The 12,967-nt window shown below is 36.6% G+C and overlaps 1 protein-coding gene across 4 annotated transcripts in view; it reads right to left on the reverse strand.

The window, feature by feature from the left end:
* USP34 (ubiquitin specific peptidase 34) overlaps positions 1-12,967 on the reverse strand; it is a 127,505-nt gene that overhangs the window by 2,710 nt on the left and 111,828 nt on the right. For 3 of the 4 annotated variants that reach the window (XM_032184082.1, XM_032184083.1, XM_032184080.1), the window contains 12 exons: positions 12,143-12,777; positions 10,619-10,776; positions 9,285-9,363; positions 6,420-6,546; positions 5,973-6,080; positions 4,773-4,877; positions 4,524-4,648; positions 3,311-3,463; positions 2,242-2,365; positions 958-1,037; positions 444-584; positions 172-318 (listed from right to left, as the gene is read on the reverse strand). In XM_032184082.1, coding sequence (XP_032039973.1) covers positions 172-318; positions 444-584; positions 958-1,037; positions 2,242-2,365; positions 3,311-3,463; positions 4,524-4,648; positions 4,773-4,877; positions 5,973-6,080; positions 6,420-6,546; positions 9,285-9,363; positions 10,619-10,776; positions 12,143-12,777 — 1,982 coding nt within the window. The remainder of the gene's footprint in view (positions 1-171; positions 319-443; positions 585-957; positions 1,038-2,241; positions 2,366-3,310; positions 3,464-4,523; positions 4,649-4,772; positions 4,878-5,972; positions 6,081-6,419; positions 6,547-9,284; positions 9,364-10,618; positions 10,777-12,142; positions 12,778-12,967) is intronic. The other variant, XM_032184084.1, reaches the window with a different exon arrangement.

The following is a 12,967-nucleotide window of genomic DNA, read 5'->3' on the forward strand; positions in this document are numbered from 1 at the left end:
CCCAGCCAGACAGTTCAGGTAGCCTCCCATGCTCTCCTCAGAAATCCCACTTAAGCATGAAGTTAAGCTAACAATGCCCACCTCTTTAGAACCTGCCGCATAGCACTGAAGAGCTTCCACAGAAAATAAGCTGCCTCCTAGATGATACTGAACGGCTTAGAAAAGACTCACCCCATTTAAAGTAGAGCTTGCTTTGGAGATTTCAAGTCTCTGGTTGCTGAAGTCAGATTCTAGGCTTTGATATTGGTTTATTAGATTTGTAATTAGAGTATTGATTAAGTTGGCACAGTTTGCTTCAGAAAACACCTGCCCCTGAACCTGCACAAAGAGTAGACTCTTTTTAAACCACAAAAAAATGGAATTGTGAAAACAGTATCCTAAACTGAAATAACAGACCTGACTGCATTGCTTGGAACAGAAACTATCACTAAAGAACCACCTACCTTTAGAAGAAAATGGGTCAGAAAGGTGTATACAATGTTGTTGTTAAGAAAGGTCCTTTCATCCATTAGAATGCATTTTATATATTCTGCAAAAACCGGATCTTCACAGAGGAGCTTTACACAGTTCTTTGACATTGCAGACTGGTAAAGAAAGAAAGAACACTGCAGAGTCATCACTGGAACTACATCACAGCGCTAACACCATCAGCAACAGCTGTCTCAGCCAGAGGAATCTGTCCAGGCCCACTGATATTTTTAACTCAAACCGTATGGTTCTGAATGATAAAAGTATTTCAGATCATTCAGCTATTAGTAAATTGTACAAATCAAGTATTGTTAATTATTTCATGTTTTCCTTTCACAAAGATAACATAAGCAGAGGTATTTTCAAAATAGAATTAACATTTAATGTTTTGAATGTTTAAGCAATGCCCACTGGTTAAAATTCACAGGTTAGTACCGGTTACTGTTTTTTGCCCGTATTTCCATTCTGTTCTCAAACCCACTGACTTACCTGAGTCTGACAAAGCTCAGTCCAAAGTTTGGGGAATAATGCAAGATGAAGTGGTAAACCTTCATATGCAACTAGGACACCTGTTATGAGAAAATAGTAGTTACTTAGTGAGAATGATTGAAAAATCTTCCTTGGAGACAGATACTCACTTCCTCATTCAGTTACCAGTCCTCAAGCAGTACCAAAGTGCCATATCATTTGATAAGACCACATTCTAATCATTTTTTATAATCAGACTGATGGTCTGTGAAGTTTTACAGTACCTCTAATAAATACACGTATCCCTTTAGTATTGCTATGAAATGTAAAAAAAATAAGAGCTGGCTTTACTTCTGGGTCTGTAATTAGAATCTGGCTAGATGCCGAATTTTAAGAACTGAATTGAAGAGACAGCTCCCAGAATGCTTATCTCTGTAACAGCTGTATTTGTGTGACTGCAACGTTTGTGCCTCTGCGCCTACCACACTGAAAAACAGTTTATTCTGAGTCCTTGGTGGAAAAAACAACCACCATGATATGCCTTCAGAGTGACGTGCAATTAACGGGGCAACTCAAGGCAGGATGCTGTCCTGCAGAGAACCAGGCAGAATGAGCGGAGCAGCCAGATAAACCCAGGAATGCCTTGCTCGTAACAGAAAAACAACGCTTACACTGTGACAGAAGGAAACCCAAATACTGGTGGTACTTAATGGTGAGCTGATACAGTATTTATGTTTTCAGGTACAAACTATGTGACTGGGTGGTTACTGATTTGGTTAATTTGTGATGGGTTCCCAGAAGATGGAGTGAGACACATCCATGTTTTACAACAGAATCAACACCATCAGCGGCTGTCTAGATGGTCCATACGCTCCTGGGAAGATAAATAGTACTTGCCAGAAATGGCATTAAGAGATGATGTACAGCTGACACAAAGCCATTTAAAAAGAACTAACTTTTTAGTTAGTTTAGTCGGCGAAAGAACCAATTTCAGTGAGTCCTGTATGAAACTGTAAATGTGCAAGGAGACTGAATTCTCACTGGCTGCCGCAGGTCCCTCCTGGACAGGCCTGAAGCCTGACAGTCGTGTAGGTAAGATGGCAGTGCATCATTATACACACTGCAAAGTTCTGTGAATTAAGGAAAAGTAATTTCCAGAACAATTAGTGCAGTGATTTTCACAAGCACTGCTTCTTCTTACAAATCTTGAATATAAAACTTGATGGAGAAGTGCTCACAACTACCACAGGAAAAAACAAAACAAAACAAAACACAAACTTTAAGCTGTTTAACTTTCATACTTACTCATTTTAACTAATGTTTCAGTAAATTTTTCACAGTTGATTGCAACTCGGCATAGTAGATGAATGAACTGATGATAAGAAAAGAAGTAGTCTAGCAGCATACGATCATAAACATCATCTTTGCCCTGGAGATTTAAGAGAACTTCATTTAAACTACATAAGCAACTGGACCGCTACCAGATTTCCTAAGCATCCCTGCACTTCTTCACCTAAAACATTTCATCAAATACTACAGGAAAACATCATGGGGATTTCCAGGTCTAACCCAGTCCAGCTGTGTTTTGCTACTCTGTCCTTGTTAAGCACAACAAAGATCGGAGCAGGGATGGCAAGTCAATTCCCCCACGAGTAAAACTTTCTATTTTCCTCTGTTGTAGGATTCTGAATAAACAGGCTGAGAAGATGCAAAGTTATGTGAATAGCTTATCTTGAAGAGGATGAGAAAAGAATGCAGTAATTTTAAATCATATGCAGATATGTAAACAGGCACACTACTACTTTTTAAATCATAATGTAAGTTACTGTCCGTGCAAGTCAGAATTTTATCAAGACAAAGCTTCACAGGCGTTCAGACCAGTATTTTCAAGAATGTCCCAAAGCAAATGATAAACATACGCCAAGGGTCTTGTATGCCAGTATTTTAATATATTATGGATGTATGCACTCAAAACGGCATCAGCTTCTGTAAACCAGATAGCCAAAAGGAAATCTCAAAAATTCAAGCAAACAAAATGCCATCTTATATAAAACAAATGAATGAAAAATAAGCATGCAAAAACACAGGTAAACATAACTGTGGATGGGGTTTTGAAGGCTTTGAAATCTTCTGGTTCCCAATGTATATGAATTCATCACAGATTGTAAAGTACTGTGTCATATAATATGACTTTTCAGTTCAAATATTTACATTATTTTGTGTCACATCCATTACCACTGGATACATGATGGAAAATATAGATAATTTCTGGTTCTAGGCATTTTTATTTAAACTTTGGTCATACAGTAAATTTGATGGTGCACAAATACACAAAGCATCATTTTGAAAGCTTTAAAAAAGAAGGGTTACTTACCCTACAGTAACCGTGCTTCTTCGAAATGTGTTGCCCACACAGATTCCCATCTATGTGCACATAGGCCCCATGTGCAGGAGATTGGATTCTTTCTGAATAGCAGTGTCCACTGGGGCTGTGCCTGCACCCAGTGTGTCCTTGCGACCACTGTACCTGAGGGCATAAGGGGTATGGCGGCTTCAACCACCACTCAATTCCTTCACCGATAAGAATCCCCCATGACAGGGCTCTGCGTTAGCACAAGAGGACCACCGCAGAATCTGTGTGGACAAAGCATCTTGAAGAACCACGGCTATTGTACAGCAAGTAACCAGTTTTCCTTCGTCGAATGATTGTCCACACATATTCGTGTTAAGGTGGGATTCATCTTACCTGACTTTAGCTATCTATCATCGACTTGTGTGAGCAATCCCTGCTGTCAATGGAGAGGGACTCCTCCAGAGGAAGTGTCACTGATCCAGACTCGGATCACTAAGGCAAGAAGGATCAGCCTCCTTCTGAGGGTACCGATTCCTCTCCATTAACCACAGGAAGGGCTGGGCATAGACCTTCTAGATAGGCAAAGTTATGTGAGTTGAATCCCACCACTGTGGTACTGTAATAATGGGACATGGCAAGTGACTACAAAGTAGCCCCACCAAAGCTGGCATCCCATCAGGAAGGGAAAACAGAAAGTAAAAGACTTAAAGCCCTACAAAATAGCCCTATGTATTTCAGGTATTGGCATTTCACCGAAACAAAGAGCAGATTGTGTCTGAGTCCTGGTGGAGCGGACTCTAATGAAACCTGGAAGTTTGACTTAACTGTATGTTAATAAATCTAAACACTGTTTGAAACCCATTTGGATTATCCCAGGGTGGTTCCTGAATATTCTTTTATAAATGCTACAAACAGATTGGAAGATTATCAAAATGTGTTTTTGTTGTTGGTTGGTTGAATTTTTTGTGTGCTTTTTTTTTTTCCCCTGAGCACAAGGTTTAAACACTTATCATGTCTAGAATATGAAGCTGTGTAATCACCAAGGGCAGGGAAATGGTGCTTCTGGAGTGCACATCTAGAATGGAGTATATGAGGACAACACATCTTGAAGAAGAATTATGCTTTGTTTACAAATAAAATGTAAATATATTCTGCTACTGGATTATTACAATAGTTCTATAAAAAGGGAAAACAACAGAGAAATAGCTATTGATAAGACTATGTGTTTACATACCTTGCTGGCTTCCACCATTGTAGGCAAGAGGCACATATTAAGTTCAGGACGTGGAGGACGAATATTGCTTTTTCCCCCTATTAATTTCAAATTTTCACGACATGGAAAATAAGGTCCTAGAGACACTGTAGTACAAGTTAGGATAAAACAGGGATATATTAAAAAGGTCAATATTTGACATCAGCAAGGAACATGACAGAGTAATAATAGCATAACAGAACTTCAAAATACAATCACTGAAATACCTACTTGGGATATTACTGTGGTGGTATGTACAATGATTGTGCTGTAGAAATGGAACCAGAGTATGTAGGAAATCATGAGGACTTAAAAGTACAAGCTCCTTGAGGACATCTACAAACAAAAAGTTTTTTTGCTATTACAAATTGTTATTTCTTAACAGAAGACAGTTTAACTTATGGCTCATGCATTGTCAAACTCTCATCTCTCTTTTGCTAGGGTGCACTGTGGAGGTAGGCTTACTGTGAGTAACACGCAACGTGAATACACCTGAATCGGTCAAGGTTCCCTTCACCTCTGCCACTGGCAGCAAACCTGCTCAGTGGTAGATCTACAACCAATGAGAGGGGTGCCAGCTCGTAGGAAGTAGAAGCTCAATAAAATTACCCTCTTTCCTTCTTCTTTAACATATCAGGTTTGATGCCTGGAAAATGTAACCAGCAGCAGTCAGGAGGACAATGAGAAAGGCACTCAAAATAAGAGGAAAATGCATGCAAATCACACAGAAAAGGTTTCATGTGGACAAAGTTTTAGGCCTTCATTAGCATGCGTAAGAATTCAGATTATATCCATTAAAATAATATTTTTCTTAAAAAAAAAAAAACTATACTAGAAAAAGATTTTGGAATAGGCCTTTCTAGTGCAAAACAGACACATTACGTATAAAGTCTTTGCCTACAATTTAAAAATACAAATGTATTCAATTCCATAAGCTCTTTAAGCTTTATTTTTATTATACTTTCTAGAAAACAGATCATAAAAAATTATGCTAAAAGCTGTTAATTCAAATGAATTTGCTCAGCATATATCTGAGCGGAGCATTTGCTAGTACTTGAATCTTAATGAAAGATTTGGGATTGGATTGTAAACTGACCCGACACCTGAATTCATGACTTATTCCTTAACCATGCCTCTGATTTTTAATAAGCCACATTGCACAACGGCCTCTCAAAATGCAGGCTGACTTTTTGTGCACACAGTCTGCATGCCTAGCAAAATATGAATATTAACTTTAAAATGATGAAAATACAATTATTTATAATAGGAACAATGGCCATATTGATACATTTGACAATATTAGTTTCAAAAATCCCAATCTACAGAGCACCTAATAAGTATTTGCACTTGTAAAAATGAAATTTGAATTGCAAATCAGATACCTGCATAGAACAGGTCCTTCCTGACTGCAGTTTAAAAATTACAACTTACCAATACAAGCATTTCTAAGTTCTGGAGGACTATAGGAATTTAGCAAAGTTAAAAGCTTATGGGCAAATTCAATTCGCTCCTGCCACTGAATGAGAGCTTGCTTCACATCTGCAAAGGTAAAAAAACAGAAATCTGCTTAGTGAATTTCACAAAAGCTCTTTAAATGAAGCCCAGAATTTTACTGCTGAATAATCTTCTTTCCTCTAACATTTTTTATCAATCTAAAAGCCAGATTCAATCTCATTGATCTGCTACTATTAAACGTACTTAATCTAGTCAGATTATGCCAAAAAAGAACTTAATAAGTAACAATTTAAAAATAATCTGCTACTGCATTGAAAGTTTGTAAACATAGATAATAAGCAAGACAGAATACTAAGTTTTAGGTCATGAAAATTAATTAACAGACAACAGACATAATAATCCTTTGAAGAGTTATAATCAAACCTTTTCTTTGAAGATATGGACGTGTTGATTTAAGAACTGAAAGGAATATAGACAGAAGTTCTACCAGGTCTCCAGTCACGTGGCAAGCTGTAGCCTCGTGGTACATCATGTGCAACGTGTTAAAGGACTACGAAGAAAAAACCCACAACACTTTATGTTGCCACCTAACACACTTTATCATTTCTATCCTACAGACACCGCTTTTACATTATTTTATGCACACAAAAAAAAAAAGGTATAAAAGAATACCGTGCCAGATGTAATCACAAAGTTACAAAAGATAATGACATTTTAAAAAGAGAATAAATTTGTATATGCACTTAGCATATTTACTATGAGAGAGATTAAAAAGAAAAAAGGTGGGGGAGAGAGGAAGAAAGAAGGAAATAGAGAATGAATCACCAGGTATCTTTTACAGCAACTAAATATAACTGTTGACCTGAACATACAGTTTCAATAACAATGAACAGTAAGTAATCTTCTACGGAAGTTAAACTGAGACCTGCATTTGGTCATGTAAGTCTGCCTTGTGTTCTTCTCACTTAATCCAAAAACTAGAGTCATGAATTTTTTCACACGTGCAGACCAGAAGGAAACTGAATTTGTAAGATTTACTATAACAATAATGTCTATAACAAGTAACTGCCCAGCTCTGCTCAAAAAATGAGGGGGGGAGGGGAGGAAATACGATTGACATAGACAGTAGTTCTTTTTTAAAATGTCCTGCTTAAGAACTTGTGTATTATGATTGTACATACATCAGATGAATTATTTCTCCCTTTCTAATAAAAATATCTTGTGGGCACCCGTGATTTATAGAAATATCAGAAAAGAAAAGCAACTGATTTCCCAACACCATAAAAATTCTAGCACAAGGCCTAAGAAAAGTTATTTAATCTGTTGGGCTATTTCAAAGATATACAAACATTAATCTCATTCCCTATAAAGCACAATCTCAACACGGTGCTTTTTTCAATTATAGTGAAGATAAAAGATACATGGCCATCCCCACTATGTGGAAAACTTTTCTGGATGTGATAAAGCCTTGAAAAGTTCCTAACTTTTTAGCTTGAGTTTATGGAATGTATGCATTTACAAGACAGAGAGCAACGAATTCTGGAGTAACTAACTGCAACTAGTTAAGAGGCTTATATTTATAACAAGCTCATGAAAACTCAAATTTCACAGTACTGCAGTGTCATCATTTGTATCTTTTCTGTTTCTGTAATTCCAGCCTTTTCTATCACATTATGTCCCAGACAATACAAAGTACTGACATCACAAAGTTAAATATATATATATATATATATTTTAAATAGAAACCATATTAGAATAGGGTTGGAATCAACTCAAAGCAACATCAAATCCACCCACATGCCTTAAGGCAAACTAAATATCTCTATATCCATGACAGATGTTTGCTCAAAGTACTCCTGAAGACTTCCAGTTGTGCTGACAGCTTCTAAGGCAATCCATTCCACTATCTCATTTACTGTACAGCTACAACTACCTCCTGCCCTGTTATTTTGTACCATGGATTTGTACCAGTTCATTATCCCCTCTGTGGTGACACCAATCTGCATATATCAAGAATGATTTTCTTCTTATTTTTACTCAGTTTCTCCAACATATCTAGATCATCTTAAATGTTATTCCTGCTCTCAAAACCACCCAACATCCCTCCCTTCCTTCCTCCCTCCATTTCTTCCTATTTTGTGCTGTCACTTTCTTACTAAGAATTTCTTACTAACTCATAACATCTCTTGCTAGTTGCAGTTTTCTGCTTAGATCTTTCTAATTTTATCCTTCACATTCTTCTTTTGTTCTTTTATGTTCAGTATTATAAATCTGCTTTTCTTTCCACTCTTTGCGTGTTTTCTTCTTTCTCTTCATGCTAACAGAGAGTGTCTGATTTATCTAAATTCATTTCCTACTAGACTTCCTACCCTTTCTTCACGTGTGGGTAGTTTTGCCCTTTGAGTATCTGCACATTTTTCTTCTCAGATTTGCTGCCATCGCACCTTACCAACTAATTCTCTAAATGCATCAAGGTCATCTGATTTCTCTCTTCCCATTCTTAAGAGTAAGAGATTCATTTCCTGCTCCTGCTCACTGACTGCCTCCCAGCTGCACCTTCTCAGTCAGTGCCTACATGACTTGGAATCCTTTAGAACTCTCCAGTCACATTCCCCACTTGCTGCATCACAAAACTGTGACAATCATGCCCGAGAGCAGATGAACAAATGTTACCAAGCATTTCTTCTCAAAAGAACTCAAAGTTCTTGCAATCTCTTATTACTCCCAAATCATAAAAGACCTCACACATTTTCTTGGTTTGGGATCTATAGTAGAGTAAACCACAATATCTCCCATCATCTTTTTCCCATGTTTTCATAATTTACAAGCTTTCTGTAGACCTAATTTGCTCTCCATTATGAACTTCAGAGCAAGTGTACCTGTCTTTGATACACAAAATGATCTATCACCTATTTATTTCTTGCTCATGTTTCCAATTTAAGCTACATCCTTTTACAGTTATCCTACCAAATCTCTGTTACCGATTAAGCTTTCTTCTTAATCCAGTATGAAGATTTTTATTGTCTCAAATTTATTCATTTAAACTCCTACATCAGTGTTCAGGCGTGTCTGGTAAATTCTTTTTTTTTTTTCCTTTTTCTTTTTTTCTTCCTATGACCCTCAAGATTTTAATGTTTTACATATATGCCAGTACTTCATCCACATATTTCATATATTTATTTTAAATGATACAATATTACAACAATTTAAAGCAAATGTTGTCAGGAAGGAGCAATGAAGCAATAAGAAAGCGAGGTGTTCATTAAAATTAAATAGCAGAATACTTACCTCAGTCATCAGAATCAATCCTCTGTTAAACACAACAAGAAGTCTGTCTTCATCTGATTCTAATAATATTCTGAAGGCACTAGGAAAAAAATCCAAATATTGAGAACACTGAAAAATGCATGTATTTTCATAATTCATACCAATGTTTAAATTTTTTAAGCTCACGCTATTATTTTAAAAATTATCACAGAAGGCCAAAAATAACATGCTTATTCTCTTTTTTTTTTTTTTATAAACTTTTTCATTTAAAGACGTATCTGATGTCAACTTCCTTTTTAAACAACCTGCTGTCCAAAGTAACTTATAAATAGCTTTTAAGGAGATATTTCCCAAATAATATTTGCAAAAATGTTTAAAAGCTAGGTACTTCAAGAAGTACTTTAAAATGTACTTCTAAAGACAGAACTTTATGCTTTTCAAATAACGCATCTCAATAGATGGGTCCAGTTAAGCATATATTTGGACTTTGAAATGTGTAAAACCATTTCTATCAGAACATTTTATGCTTATAGCAGAACAGAAAGGGTTATGCATAGCAAATGAACCACTCATCTCAGCACTGCAATACTTCCAGTGCACATGGGAAAATCTGGTTGCATTCTACGAGAGATGACTGTATGTAAACCCTTCAAGTGACACAGGCTGTTCTCCTGCTCACAAGTCTCTTTCTGTCCATCATCAGTTCATTTTAAAATCCCAGTACCTGACCTATGTGTACAGGCAATTTCTAGTTATACTGACAAAAAAAAAAAAGCAACAGTTTCAGATATGCTATTAACATACACTAGAAATGAAAAACTATTTGAAGATATGATGCAATAAAAATGTTCCATAGGCACAATTTCTAACTAAGTTTTCTGCCCAAGAATAACAAATATCAACAACAATAGCTGAAATTACTGCTTTGCCAAATCTAGATAAATCATGGTAGGCTGAGAATGGCATTCAGCTTAAATGCTGAATTAGTACATTTAAATGTTTTTTTTTTGTTTTTTTTTTTTTTTGTTTTTTTTTTTTTGTGTTTTTTTTTTTTTTTTTGTTGTTGTTGTTTTTTTGTTGTTGTTGTTGTTGTTTTTTGTTTTTCCCAAGGACTCTACTAAAGCAGTTTTGTCATGGTGTTTATTTTGAAACATGACAATATTTATCTTGTTTCACACCTTGTTTTTTGCATAACTTCTGAATTTTTAGATGCTGAAACCTTCTAAAATAAATTATATTTGCAACCAATTGACTCTGGAACAACACTAATTTTCATCATACTTCACATTCTATGAAATGCAGTTCTTATTCAAACAGAATTCAATTATTACACTGCAGCTTCACTACTAACGTACCTTATTAAAGTTGTCCAACAAGATCGTCCATCCAAGCAGCGCAGGTAACAGCTTATGGTTGTTTTCTTAAATTGCTTTATGTCTTCTATCTCTTCTTCTCTCATGTCTGGTCTCTGAGCTACGAACAGTTGCATGAGGTTAAACAGCTCTTCTACTGCCTGAAACACATAAAAATTTTACGTAATTTTTACGTAAATTTACGTAAATCTCTCAGTTATGGTTTGTATCTTCTTATTTACTCCTCTGTATTACTTCTACTAAGTAATATATAAAACATAACATATTAAGCAACTTCAGATGGGCTAACATTTTAACCCTTGTAGTAAAGTTATAAAATCAGAAGACATTTTCAACTTAAATAATTAAAACAGTTCCTAAAAATAAAATTCTGACAAAGAAAGTGCAGATATTCCTCACCTATCTTCAGCGCGGTTTGCTTTTAGCCTTTAATATCTACTGTGTGGATTATGGCAGGTATTTGAGATAATACTTTTGAACCTTAAATGTATGTTTTGGTGCTTTCTAACACTGCAGTTCATTGCTACATATACATAGACAGAAGAATCTGGGAAATCCTGATCCACGTGCCCAAACTTCCTGTCTTTCCTTGGGGAGTTGAAGGTGTTGATTGTTTTGGTTTTTTTTAACCACGATTAAGCACATACTCTGGTGATACTATTCATACTCTCATACTCTAAATAACAGAATTCAGGAAGCTGCTTGGGCTAAAACTCACTGAAGTCCTACAGGCATGGAAAACACGTAGTAAAGTAACTGCAGTCCCTTGTGACACAGACTGAGACTTCCAAGGACAGATGCAAACAGTTAAGGCAGCAGGACTATTCCCAGAACTTCCACAGTATAAATTTAATCTGTGAGCTGAACTAGACTGGAGTTCTAAGTAGAATATACTGTATACTCTCCTTCTCTACAGAGGGCAAAAAATCTCTGTGATTTTTCTCTTAAAAACTTTGTGAACCTGATTTTTCACCATTACACATGGGCAATTTTAACTAGTATCTATTTTTACCGTGACATATTATTGCAGAGACAGTGGAACTCCCAGTGTACCAATACTTTACAAAAGGTACACAGGTGTTCCCAAGTAGGGACCATGAGGCCATCAAATCTTGGTCCTATTCCAGAAACTGAAAGCAGAGAAGCAATTTACTGGGAATTCCTCCAACTCAATGTGTTACAATGCAAGACCATTAAAGGCTCTTTCCCTGCTTCATAGAACTAGACTGGTGTACAGAATATTGAAGAATAGTGGAATCATCAGCATCTGCTTCCAGAAAAAAACATCTGCTCTCCAACTGCTATATACCGCAAGGGAAAAAATCCTTACCCAAAAGTACAGTAATCAGATCTAAACACATTATCAATTACTTATAACAGGAAATAAAATGTTTTTTCCACTGGATATATCTAATAGGTCTTTTCATCCCTTTCATTAAAAGACAAATCCAGTAAAAGAGGAAATACTGATGATAAAATCATACTTCTGGGTATCAATCTACTTACTCCTGGGTACTGGCTGGCATGTGGTGTAAGATTCTTAAAGGCCCACTGGATATTCTGGTGAGAAGCCAACTGCCTCGTGAATGCAGGAGACTGCTCACAGCAGAGGCGCAAGATGCCGTAGTAGGCAGGCAGCATCCCACGGTTAAAGAGCACCACATCTTGATCGTCGTGGTCTGCGAGGATGTAATTGAAGGCAATGTTCTTCGTCACCACAGGATTCTGTACAATAAGGCGTACATTCTCTGGACAGTCGACACAGACGTTGTACCAAAAGGACAGCAAAGCCTGTTTGTTGTGGTTGGTGGCTATAGCTGGCTCAGAAAGTTTGGGCTGGAAAAGGTTCCATAAGTCCATGAAGTAGGTAGAAAACATGAGTTTCTCAGTTTTTGAGATCAAACAGTATGTCATGAAACTGAAGTAGGGCACAAGTTTTGTAGTGCCATGAACAGCAGCATCGACATATAGTTTAGCTCTTGAAAGAAGGCCAAGAAGCACGTTGTAGACTTGATGCAGAACTACGGTGGTATCGGGACTGAGAGGCAGATCGCGTGTAGGGATGTGCAAAGAACGGGTTGATCGGAACATCTGACGGAAGGAATTGCTTGGAATAAGCGACACCAAGAGATAGGCTGCAGCTTCAAATAATAAAAACAAATTTGTTACACATTTGTTCCATATACAGATTTCAAAGCATTTTACAGAATCTGGTATTACTATACTCACACTGGAAATTAAAATAACTGTGTGGATAAGACTAGCACAAAGCTCGTTAAAAGAGGTGTTAAGATTAGCTTTCAGGCCTATTCACTCTGTATTTCTGTCTAC

This window comes from Aythya fuligula, chromosome 3, assembly GCF_009819795.1.
Source record: "Aythya fuligula isolate bAytFul2 chromosome 3, bAytFul2.pri, whole genome shotgun sequence".
In the NCBI taxonomy this organism is placed as follows: domain Eukaryota; kingdom Metazoa; phylum Chordata; class Aves; order Anseriformes; family Anatidae; genus Aythya; species Aythya fuligula.